The sequence below is a fragment of the Engraulis encrasicolus genome, chromosome 7 (assembly GCF_034702125.1).
Source record: "Engraulis encrasicolus isolate BLACKSEA-1 chromosome 7, IST_EnEncr_1.0, whole genome shotgun sequence".
Taxonomy (NCBI): Eukaryota; Metazoa; Chordata; class Actinopteri; order Clupeiformes; family Engraulidae; genus Engraulis; species Engraulis encrasicolus.
In genome coordinates, this window is record NC_085863.1 from 38,526,382 (window position 1) to 38,539,439 (window position 13,058).

Sequence of the window (13,058 nt, forward strand, 5' to 3'; positions counted from 1 at the left end):
CCCTCTGCATTTCTTTGTTTCTGCTTTGCACACGCATTGACTGGCTTTAATGTGGCACCTCAAAAAAAAAACTGATGTTGTGAGCTATAACCCTAAGGTCCATGTTAAGCAGCACGGATAAATATTTAATAACCGAGATGATGGGGAGAAAATATCTGTCTCTTTGAGATTTATAAAATATTCATTGCTCATTGTAATGTTATTTAAAGATTTAGCCCCAAAACTGTGGCCGACAGCAAATCCATGGGCCAAACATTTCATATAGAAAGAACTGTGGTCTTGTCAGGGGATGGCCCTGTGACAGTGGTCCTGTCAGGGGACTGTCCTGTGACGGACTGCCTCCTGATTGTAAAACTCTTCTCCATAGACACTCAATTGGTAAACTTCCGAATGAGTGGATACACTAGAGAAAAACCTGAAGGACTCATTCACAGAAAAATAGTCATAATAATCTTGGGTGTTAAAATACAAGACATTTGTGAACTGAAGTAGGCCTACTTTTGGGAGAAAGGATTCAAGGTTTTCTGGCAACAAAGATTGGTCTTATGTGCTACAGCTTTGGAGAATACTTAACATTTTTAGATTAATCTGTCATTTTTTATATCTTTATATATTATGTATTTGTGAATGTTATGCCCAGTAAGACCTTGGTATTGAAAAAATACTAACAAAACTGGCTTCTAGCGAGATTAAATGGCTAGTGACTAGTGAAACGTTAATGTCAAGCCCTGCTCACAGTTGTGTTTTGTTACAATGTCCATGCATGCCACACAACTTGCTGACTTGAATTACAGTCTGCCCTTGCCTGTGTGCGCAGCAGCACATTTTAGAGGAGAATTCAACGTCTTTGTGTAAAAGCATGCCTCAGAAGCATGAGCAGGCCATGACAGGACAGATGATGCTGCTGTGGTGCTTGCAGAGAGGGAAGGAAGCTACTGTACACTGACCTCAACTGATGCACACAAGTGAATGTTCGACCTCTTTCCATGTCGTAAGAGTGAGGAGTAACTATCACTACCACCATCTTCATCAGTTTCATCTAGCATAGTATGTCTCAATCCGCAGATACAGAAAGTTTGAACACATTGCCACATACAGTATATCCGACCTTAGCCAGTCAGACACCACTGCATTCTAGGCGCAACAGGAGCAACAAAAGTACCCTACATTTTAGCAAAAGTCTTGCCTTTATTCCTCAATACTGCACACATGAGTGGCTTTACAGCAAGGAACAGTAATTTAAACACTACTCAAAGCAATGAAAAGAGCACTAATCTTGAAGAAGACAGGGAAGCCTCTGGTGAAACCTTAATTATAAAAAAATCGATAATTTTTTCACATATGAACGTGCATGGGGATGAGCACTCTCATGATGGGCCAAAAAGTTTCATAAATCGTTGCAAGACTTGCACAAGTTCCCATTGGGAATTAAAATCCCATTTACCTCACTGCCAGACGCCAATGTCACATATTAGGCTAGGAAAAAAGGACTGTCTAGACACTGCCATCATTCCGTCCTAGTCTTCTATTCATATTTCTCCTGATCAAAAGAAGGGAAGAATCTGTATGGACAGGAAAAAGAAACGATTATGTAATTTAAAAATATGTTAATACAAGTAAAAAAAAAAGTCAGTTTGCAGAAGTTGAAGGTGAAAATGTGTCTGTGGGATTTTACATCATTGGCTTTTTCTTCAATACAATAATATCCCTCAGAGCGCACATTAGATAGAGCCCAAGCTCAGAGAAACCCAATTAAAATTCCACTGATGTGGCGAATAACAAAGTTTGTAGGCTACTTCTTATTTCTTAAAAAGGCACCACACTAATAGGCAGCATATTTTCTCCCTACTGCTGATGAAAACATTTCTGCCCACATTCTTGTTTTCGCACAACAAAGTTTGCTCCAGTAAATCTGTCAACATTTTGGCAATGCTTTGGCACATTTTTTACATTTTCACACTCCCTGTCAAAAAAACAGTCAATGTACTGTAGATATAGGAGAGAGACACAAAATGGCCACTAAAAAACACATCGTAAACATTCTGTACTGTCTGCAGATAACATGTAAACGTAACGCCATTCCTGTTCGTACTCTATTCACTTGCCGATTGTCTATTATACAAAATAGGGCCGTTTGCAAGGATCAGCGCAAATCATTGGTTGGGGACCAGTCGTATTTTGCAAACAAAATATCCTATTTTGGGTGGCGGGTGTCAGTTGAGGACTGCGTAGCCTCCAGGTGTTTATGCAGATAAGGACGTGCCACTGACACAGCCATTCAGGCCAGGCCAGGCCAGCCACCGTCATTATACACTGCTAGATGGGAAAGAGCTCCGATGGCTGTAACGTTGACACACACATACTGACCGGCTCTGGGGCAATCTTGTGTGTTTGTGCCTCGTCAAGCCGGGGGTGGGGTGTTTGTCTCCAGTAAACACACATTTCAGTCGCTACATACTGTGGGGACATTAAACAGACAAAAAGCTGTTGGTCAACTCTGTAAAAGGCTGCTACTTCTGAGTTTCTGATAGTAGGAGGAGTGAAGAAGTTGGTTTTTTTCCTTTATCTCAACCCACAAGGCACTTTAAAGGGAAAGTGGGCAATATACGACACATCATTATCATTTGGGATGTGCTCAGTGGTGTGTGCGGCTTCATGTACTTGAGTATAAGTAAGTGTGTGTGTGTGTGTGTGTGTGTGTGTGTGTGTGTGTGTGTGTATGTGTGTATTTGCATGTGTGCGTCTATCTTTTCACACGTGTTATTGAGTCTGTGAGTGTGTATGTATTTGTGCGATTGTGCATGTGCACGTGTGTGCCTGTATGTATGTGTCTGCGCATTGATGTGTGTGTGTGTGTGTGTGTGTGTGGTCGTGAGTGTTTCTGTAGTCATGTGTATGTGTGTGCTTGTGAATATACTATATGTGTCTGTGCATTCATGTGGATGTGTGTAAGTGAGCGAGACAATTGTTGCAAAAGCATGGCTTCCTCCTCTACTCTTCTGAGCGAGCGAGCGAGTGAGTGAGAGAGAGAGAGAGAGAGAGAGAGAGAGAGAGAGAGAGAGAGGGAGAGAGAGAGAGACAGCGTCTCTGCAGCACTATGCACTCCGCACTGGCTTCAGCCACACTGCATCACACTGCACCTGCTCCTGAGGCAGCAAATCATCTCGACAGGGGTTTGCGCGTGTTGGCTTGTGTTTGTGTGTGTGTGTGTGTGCGTGTGTGTATGTGTGTGTGTGTGTGTGTGTGTGTGTGAGGGAGGGCAAAAGAGAGAGAGGGAGGAGGGAGGAGGGGTGGTGTGTGTTGTGGCTTGTGTGTGTGAGGGGCAGGAAACAGCCTCAAAATGAGAGACGAGCTCATCCTCTCACCTCTGTGCTGACTGCAAGCGGGTTTCCGTCTTTTGCATGCTTGACGTAAATGCAGACACAGAACGAGAGAACAGAGACAGAGAGAGAAGGAGAGAAAGAGAGAGAGAAGCAGAGATGGCGGACAGAGAAAGAGAACGGAGAAAACTCGGCGAACGCTACTATTCTACAGGGTAGGTAGGTGGGTCTGCGTCGGGACAGTCCTGTATGTGGCAGGGAGCACGGCAAAAAGCAGAGATGACAAGTGTATTGGTAGTCAAGAAGCATCGCTTATTCTGTGACAGCTACTATAACTGAAGCTGATGTGTGAGCTTTGGCTTGGTTTTGGTTTAACCCTACACAGTAACAACATGCAGTGTTAATTCAACACCTCTAGAGTCAATTTTATAGTAGTTTGTATTTGCTCCCAGAGGATTCTCATAGTGTTGATTTAACACTCTATCATTTACTGTGCAGTGTTTTTAAGTTTCCTTTGTTTCGACAACAGTCTTGTGATGTTTCAGAGAGCGGAGCAAACTGTTAATTTACTGTGCATTTGCCATGGCAGAGCAGACCTGTACAGTACATTGCCATAGCCGAGCAGAGCAGCAGAAGCGAGGTAAATTCTCGCACTGGCCCTTTAAGTGAGAGAGCCTAACGGTCGAGGCACTAACAGGGCCAGTGTCATCCACTCGAGCTGCTCGTGCAGCACGGTACTGGAGCTCTCTGCCACACAGCTCCGCACAGCTCTTCTGCTGCCCCATCCACCATGTGTAGGTGGCTACCAGTGTATGCAAGTAGTACAGTGTGATAGGACGGGGGTATGTTAAGAGGCGATTCTGGGAAAAGGTATGACCAACACACTCTTGGGAGAGTGTTTTTTTGTCTCTCTCCTTTTGCCTTCTGCTTTGCTCGTGCTGCTGATAATTCTCATTCTCGCTCTCTCATCTCTGTCTCACTGTTTCTCTTCCTTTATCTAGTCCTGCTGTGAGTGTGTCTATGTCTCGTCTGTCTGTCTGTCTGTCTGTCTGTCTGTCTGTCTGTCTGTCTGTCTGTCTGTCTGTCTGTCTCTCTCTCTCTCTCTCTCTCTCTCTCTCTCTCTCTCTCTCTCTCTCTCTCTCTCTCCAGCGCTGCTCTGTTGTTGGCAGGCAAAGGCAGCATTGTTACATTATTACTATTTTACTCCAAGGCTGCCTGAGTCAGTGAGCAGGAAGGACCCCACCCCCCCAGAACACCCCCCTCCCCCATGTGAAGCAAGCTATTGTGACAGTCTGCGGGGTGGATGTGGTGTGTGCTGTATATGCCTTGCACTGGCTGCAGATGACTATTTTTGGAAGGGAGAAATAATAGTGAACAAGGTTATTAGAGCGATGTAGGACAATGGTGTGCGATAGTGCCGTACGGACTTGTTTGGGCTGTAAGGAAGACAGGGTTTGCTGTTTGACAATTGCTGTGTTCCTGGCGACTAGAGAGAGTGTGCTGCTGCTGCTGCTGCCGCTGCTGTGCTGTTTATGCTAAAGGTATCCAAGAAAAGGTTTGCGATGCTATGGTGACACTGCAACAAACATCAATCATCATGGCCTGTCAAAACACATCAAAACAGATCAAATCATAACAGTGTTTTTTTCTCTGCTCCTTGAATAGAAACAAGAATCCCAAAGCCGTTTACCTCCCGCCCCCGCCCCCCAACCCATACATCTCTGCCGATACAAATCAGCACTACCGATTATGACATTTTACAAGTGTTCTTCTGTAACAACATAGGTTATCAAGTATAGAAATGTCAGTATCAGTGTTCATTGTTTGCAATCAAAGTTCACCATCATGGGTTATTATTTCACTGTCGAAAAAAACATCTGTCATTTCCTCTGTCAGTTAATGTCACAACGTGGTTACCTCATAAATTAACAGTATTTGTTTTCTTCTTTTTCTTCTTCTTCTTCTACAGATGAGAAGAGAGCTCTGACGCTGACGCACACCTGAAACTCCCCCGCAAGGCAAATGGGGAAGCAGCAGCTGATGCACAGGGAACCACAGCGCACCGTTCCCGCCTCTAGAACCGGACACTTCTGTTTTTAACCTCGGTTCCTCATACGTGGGATGTGCATTCGTCAAGAACATCTCCCAGTCACCAGCTTACCAAGACCAGACCAGGTCTGTTTTACTCACACATGGAGACAGAGACATTGCTTTGAGAGGTGGTTATCTGAAGGTCACCTGGTGGACAACTGGACCAGATCAACACAGACTATTAACTACTGAGGACTTAAGAGAATATTTAGGGAACTGAGGCTTCAGGATCCTCAGCTTGGCGCATTGCATCAGAGCAGCAGAGACAAGGTGTGAAGGACTGAAGACCTTTTGGGAAAACTGAGCTCCTTCAACCTCCTCAGCCCGGAATCCGAGCTGAGGCTAGAGGCGAGACCCTTTTATTTCTTTACTACTGAGGGCTGTGAGACCTTTCAGGAAAGCTGAGGCCCTTCAACATCCTCGGCCTGGCCGCCATGCAGTCGGACGACCTCTTCATCCGCAAGCTCCGCCGGCAGAGCCCCCGGCCGCCGCTCGCCACGGTGAACTTTGACCGGACGCGGGTGGAGTGGCCGCCGCGGAGGGGGGGTGACGGCGAGGGCGAATGCGAGAGCGTGACGACGCCAAGTCGCGCCGGGCTCAACACGATGCGCGCGGTGGGCAGCAGCCGCAGCCAGCACATCATGCAGCGCAGCAACAGCGACGTGACGCTCGGGGACCTGGACTCGGCCGGGAAGGCGGCCGGCAAAGCCACGAGAGTGGCGGGGGACAAGTGCACAGTATCCGGGGGGTCGGGGGACTCTGCACTGTTCCTTCACCGGGAGTACGGCAGCCTGTCATCGCTGGAGAGGCAGATGCAGTCGCAAGGGCGTGGGGACCACGGACCCCTGAGCCCCAGTGCAGAGCGCTTCAAAGACCCCTTAGTGCTGCTGGGCCTTCAGCCTGCTCCCACGGAACCCGATAGTGCCGTCTCATCCGCCACGACCGGGGAGCCCCAGCCAAAACCGGCCAAGCCCCCCAAGCCAGACGGGCTGCACAAGCGGCCCAAGCTCAGTAGCCCCGCGGCCCTCCTGCCGCCTACGCCAGCTTCCTGCGACCTGACCGGCACCACGTGGGTGAGGAACTTTGCCCACTACGATGTGCAGAGTATACTATTCGATATGTCCGAAGCGGCGTCTAACCGAGACAGCATCGGCCGTAAAAAGAACATCACATCAGGCGCCTCGGCTGCCTCGCAGCTGCGACCGCTCAGTCAGGCGTCCCCGGCGTCGCCCTCGCAAGCTGGCGGCACCGGTGGGACTGGCGGCGGAGGGTCAGGCGTCGGGTCTGGTGGGTCCGGTAGCGGAGAGGACTTGGACCCATCGGGCCTGCTGATGGACGAGGGCGACGGCAATGACAACGATATGCTGCTCAGCTGCCCGCACTTCCGCAACGAGGTAGAGTAGAAACCTCCTGTGTAATGCTATGTCTTTGTTAACTTATAACATATAGTTCAGTTACTGTTATAACATACATTCATCTACCTCAGCCACAAAGTTTTGCTGGGTTTTTTTACCATGTCTGACAAGTACGTCTTCTTAAGAGACTCAAAACCAACAACACTTTGTATGTTGTTTGTATGAACATTTTACATAAGAAGTAGAGTAGAGTAACTTACAGTGTGCATCAACATACATGTACATGTACTTTTTGTATACACATTGAACAAATCCAAAGCATCCATACTAAAACGTCTTTACAGTACACAAATCCACAGCATCACACTCTGACACACATCTGCATCTGTAGGCAAACCGGTGCACTCAGTCCTTTCATTTCCTTATCCTGTATAGCCATGTTACACATTACACAAATGCAGCATGGCAACAAAGCAAATTCACCATCACTACCCCAACCCAAACCATAACTCCCTCATATTCCGGCCTGTGCTAAAGCAGACATACAGCACAGAGAAATAACCGTGTTTCCCTAACCTCAACGGGGTACTGAGTCACAAATGGGGTTGTTGGAAAGGCCCATTCAAATGAGAACCTTCTCCCTCACATCATTCTAGAAAGCGGTATGATAATCATGCAGCATAATCAATAGTTGTTTTCATACTCTTTAACATTCTGTCTTTGGGTGGTGGTGATGGGGGTTGGCGGTGTTGGCATGCTTATGATGAGGTTAGGGGGGCGTTGGCATGCTTATGATGAGGTCAAGGGGGCGTTGACATGCTTATGATTAGGTCAGGTGGGGGGGGTTGGAGGTGCATTTCCTCAAAAAAGCTGAGAATGGCTGCTCTAACCTAACTCCTATCCCTAACCTCCCTCCTCCACTAACAGGTAGGAGGTGAGGAGCAGGTGGGGCTGGGCAGGACGCGGGTATTCTGCCGTGGAGGTGGAGGAGGAGGGGGCCAGTGGCGGAGCATGCAGAGCCCCAATGACGCCGTGTCCGTGCTGGAGGAGCCGCGGGAGAGCAACGTGCAGCAGCAGGACAAGAGCAACTACTTCATCGAACACGCCGACCTCGGAGCTCGCTACTACCACAAGTACTTCTACATGAAAGGTAAAAAGCTGTGGGGTGTGTGTGTGTGTGTTTGTGTGTGTGTGTGTGTGTGTGTGTGTGTGTGTGTGTGTGTGTGTGTGTGTGTGTGTGTGTGTGTGTGTGTGTGTGTGTGTGTGTGTGTGTGTGTGTGTGTGTGTGCACGCCTGCGTGCGTGCGTGCGTGTGCTGAATGCGTGTCCGTGTCTATTTGTATTTTTTTGTGTGTTTCGTTTCGTTTCCATGAGCAAGATTGCGTGCAAGCTTCATGTCCATGTGTGAATGGCTAAATAGTTCTGAAAAAACCACCTACTCAAAATAAAACTGAAAAAAAGAGATGCGAGATTAACACCTCTTGTGCATGTGCGTGGGAGTGTGAGAGTGAGTGAGCCTGAGCCTAATACCTGTTCTCAGGCTCAGACAGCCACCAAACAAAACACATCATACTTACAGCGCTTACTTCCGTCGGGCTGTTTTGGTGGCTCTATGTGGCAGACAAAACTCGCCTGACAAATAAAGGGGGTCTGGTGTGTGGTGGTGCATCTTGTGGTGGGAGATGGCGAAGCTTTTGCTATGTGCTCTTCACATTGCATGCCTTAGGTAGGGCTTTGGCTATAGGCTAGTCAAACCAAGAGGATGTGAAACTAGGACGTGTCTGTTTTCAGCTGCGTGTATCTACTGCCTAGTTGTTGTTTTTTTTTCAAATGTTCCGAAAAGACCGGGACTTTCACTGTTTTGTTATGAAGAGACGATATAGGCTACATTTCACACGTTCTCTTTCCATTTATATATTTTTTTTGGCTTGGGCTTAAAATAATTGCTTCCTAGCTTTGTGTTTTCTGTTTCATCTAACTAGCTTCCCGCATACTTCAAAATAAAAAAAATCTTACCATGAATCCGTTTTGCTTTTTGTCACAAGATCATCAAAACTTTTTTGGTGTGGATGACCGTCTGGGGCCAGTGGCCATCAGTTTCAGACGGGAAGAGAAGGAGGGGACCAGTGGGGCACAGTACAACTACAGGATCATCTTTCGCACAACAGAGGTGAGCTAATATTAGGCCTCTACCACAGAAGTCCTATCAGAGTTTCAAAGAAGAGCGTGTTTTTTCAATATTTCAATTCCCCACTCTACAAAATCTATGAGAGTGCAAGATCTACATTCTCTACGTCTTTGTCTAAGTTTGACCTTTGGTATGCCTAACAATGAAGTAGGCTAGTTAAGGCAAGGCAAGGCAAGGCAAGTTTATTTATATAGCGCATTTCATACACAGGTGCAACTCAATGTGCTTCACAAAGTTAACAAATGTAAATGAAAGGAAACAGGGAAGAAAGAAGGAAATGAATTAGAGTCAAAAAGCATTTAAAAACATTAAGATAAAACATAAGGTAAAAATAATAATAAAATAAAATAAAATAAAACAAATTAAATTAAAAATAAAAATAATAAGAATAAGTAATTTAAGCTAGGGGAAAGCATCTGAGAACAGCTTTGTCTTGAGTCTAGATTTAAAGCTATCAATAGTGGGTGCATTTTTTATGTCATCTGGAAGCTGGTTCCAAAGCTTTGAAGCATAGAAGCTAAAGGCTGCCTCTCCACACTTTGTTTTGACTTTTGGAATCACCAGCAAATTCTTCTCCGTTGACCTTAGTGACCTAGTTGGTGCATACAGCTGAAACATATCCAGTAGATATGTGGGTCCCATTCCATTTAGTGATTTAAACACAAGTAGCATAGCCTTAAAATCAATTCTGTAGCTTACTGGGAGCCAATGCAGCGATCTTAAAATTGGAGTAATGTAATGTAGTTAACAGTTCATAGTTTGGCTAAATAACGACTTTGGCTAAATAACGACTGGTTTTGGACGAATTTAGTATAGCTTAATATAGGCCTTGATGACAGATTCTCCTCAGTGGTGGTTGGCCATCATACTGCTAAAATGCTGCATGCTGTACTGTTTGCCGCATGAATTCAGTAACACTTGGCGAGTCGAATTTGACGCTCTTTTAGATGGGCATGCTCTCGAAGTGTTGAACTAGCTCTGAGGATGTTTCCATTCACCTTACTTGTAGCTGAAGACATTGCGAGGCTCCATCCTGGAGGAGTCGGTTCCGTCGGCGGCGCGTCACACCACACCTCGAGGCCTCTCCCCGAAGAGGCTGCTGGAGTTCATCATGCCCGAGCTCAACCTGCACTGCCTGCGGCTGGCCTCCACCTCACCCAAAGTCCGGGACACACTACTGAAACTGGACGAGCAAGGCGTGAGTTTCCATCTTTTTTTAAAATGTGTACAGATTACACCGCACAAACTATTAAAAGGTGCTAAACATAAACAAAAGACTGTGAAAAATGAAAGAAAAATGTCTGCACTCTTACAAATATCCTTTTTGTTCTTTTAATGGACAGGCTTGATCTTCCTCAGACATTTTTCTTTCATTTTCTCTTTTAAAAAAAGTGTATTTTTGGGACTTTTTCATTTCACTATTGAGATGATGAAGAGTGAGACAGGAAATGGGTGGGAGAGAGATTGGAGAAATGGTCTCGAGCTGAAGTCAACCTGGGTCTGCAGCGTAAAAGTACGATGCCTAAGTCGTTTGAGCCACGGCTTAGGCCGAGTTTCCATCTTTTAATTTCCAATTCTACTGTATCTTACGGAAATGGAGCAGTTGTAAATGCAAGTTATGGTCGACAGCAGCTCGCTCTCTTTCTCTCTCTCTCTCTCTCTCTCTCTCTCTCTCTCTCTCTCTCTCTCTCCAAAGCTAAAGTACCATTCGTGTGACCTATTTTCTGAACCTAAATTGTTTTGATAAATGTCACAGCTGTCAAGTCATAAAGTAGACCTCGCTTACCAGCGAACCCCTTCAAGGTTGCCTTTACAAATGGTTATACGTAGGATAATTACACAGCCATAACCATGGCAACATTACAGATATTTATGTGCATTTTGTATTTGTCTGCAGCTTAATTTCCAGAGGAAGGTTGGGATTATGTACTGCAAGGCAGGACAGAGCACGGAGGAGGACATGTACAACAACGAGAGCGCTAGCCAAGCCTTTGATGACTTCCTGGACCTGCTGGGAGAGCGAGTCAGACTGAAGGGCTGGGAGAAATACAGAGCACAGCTGGACACCAAGAGTAAGTGGAAGGGATAAGGAGACTCAGGTTTCTTGTTTCAGACATGTAAAAGTTTTGTCTTTTACCTGACATGTTTCGATGGTGTAGCTTTCATCTTCATCAGAGAAATGGAAGCTACACCGCTGAAACATGTCAGGTAAAAGATACAACTTTCACATGTCTGAAACATAAGAAAAACCCAAGTCTTGATTTAACAATTAGACATAATTAACGTCTTACATCTATTAAAGGATGGGATATGGGTGATGTGATGCTCAAACTAACTAACATGAACATAGGTATGTAATACATGTTTGAACATACAGTAGTCCATGGCATAGCTGTACAAATACATGTTTAAACATAGTCCAGAACATAATAGGTTTGAACATAGCTCAGAGGAAATTGAGAGTGGACACCTTGTAACTACTCATGACTACTCACATTCTATCCTTACCGTCCAGTCAGTTTTGTTAGGGTCAGCATTAGCATAATGTTGTGTGCATTGACATCATAACACATTGATAAGACTCATAAGATGGAAATGTTCCAATACAAAAGCATCAGGACATGTTAGCGGCTCTGCCAGAATAATAAAATATGACGATGTGCATGTCATAAACTTGTAATATCTGAGTGGACTTAACAAGTGCAGTGATAGGCACCGAAATTTGTCTCCCGCTGTCAGAAAACGACATTAACTCAGCTGGGCGTACGGAAATGAAATTAGTGTGTCTATGTGAAACTGATGTAGATTAAGAGAGTGTGACACCTCAGAAATGAAACCACTTCTAAGACACGAGGCCATGGTTGGAAGGCTCCTATTACTGTACACAGTGCTTCCTTCCTAGAGTAGTCTGTGGCCTAGCACTTGGTGTGTTTTTGTCAGGCTAACCTATCTTTTGTGTCTTTAAAGCTCTGCACGCATTTAGTCTGGCCTACTCATATTGTCCACCCATTTCTCTGAGGGAGATGCGAGAGGTGTATTTAGCTTGCATTCATGAAATGCCTCCGCATGCTTCTGGTACAATCGATCAGACCACCCACCCATTCCTTCACTGGAAATTTTCAATTCTCCAAATTGATTTGTTCCCTATTGCGTGCATGACCAGACTAAATAAGAAGTGAACTTTTGTGCAGTGTCAAAGTTGAACCCTTCGTGTACTTAAAGTAACTGTAGGCTAAGTCATCAGCTAAGTGTAATTTAATGTACTGTATTGTACTGTACATGTCTATGTGAATGCTTCAAATTGAGGGTGATGATCCATGTGTCTCTGCTCCCCATCCCAGCTGACTCCACTGGCACCCACTCGCTCTACACGCGTTACCAGGACTACGAGCTCATGTTCCACGTCTCCACCATGCTGCCCTACACACCCAACAACACACAGCAGGTAAAGTACAGTAACTCACCCATCAAGGCCGGAGCAGAGGGCTATACTAAGAAGCTGGTTCAGGAGTAAACCAGGTTAAGTTACGAGGTAAATCATCCAATAGAAGAGCTGAGGACTCCAGGCTCTTCTATTACGTGATTTACCTCTTAACGTAACCTGGTTTACTCCTGAACCATCATCTTACTTAGAGTATAGGCCCCAGGACTGAGGGCCACCCAAACGTCCTGTAGAATTAGATCATTCAGAGGGGTTGTTGTGACCAAAAACATCTCTGATAAGTGTGCCAGGATATGATGGGGGTTGGCGGTGTTTGGTATTCAACGGGTGTGTTAAGGTGGGATGGGAGGGAGCGGGGGGTGCTATTCATGGGGTGTGTTAGGGTAGGGTGTGGTGGGGTGGGGTGGGGAAGTGTGGTGTAAACAATATGAACCACGTTATGCTAAACAAAACCACAACAACAACAATGCACACAGCGGTGCCCCCCCCAAAAACCACACATGCTCTTAATAATAACAATGCACAAATCAGATAAGCAGAGCGGTTGTGTGGCTTTAAATAAGCCATGAAGAGGGGCATGTGGGGAGGGCTGTCCTACACACACACAGAACACACACACACAGACACACACACAGACACACACATGCACGCACGCACGCACAC

General features: G+C 45.7%; 1 protein-coding gene across 10 annotated transcripts in view; it reads left to right on the forward strand.

Annotated features, from left to right (window-relative positions):
* The window catches only part of sipa1 (signal-induced proliferation-associated 1), a 75,992-nt gene that overhangs the window by 29,499 nt on the left and 33,435 nt on the right, over positions 1-13,058 (forward strand). For 7 of the 10 annotated variants that reach the window (XM_063203465.1, XM_063203470.1, XM_063203472.1 and 4 more), the window contains exons 2-7: positions 5,290-6,805; positions 7,694-7,916; positions 8,811-8,935; positions 9,963-10,151; positions 10,851-11,025; positions 12,295-12,398. In XM_063203465.1, coding sequence (XP_063059535.1) covers positions 5,846-6,805; positions 7,694-7,916; positions 8,811-8,935; positions 9,963-10,151; positions 10,851-11,025; positions 12,295-12,398 — 1,776 coding nt within the window. In that variant the 5' untranslated portion in view covers positions 5,290-5,845. The other 3 variants (XM_063203468.1, XM_063203466.1, XM_063203467.1) reach the window with 3 other exon arrangements.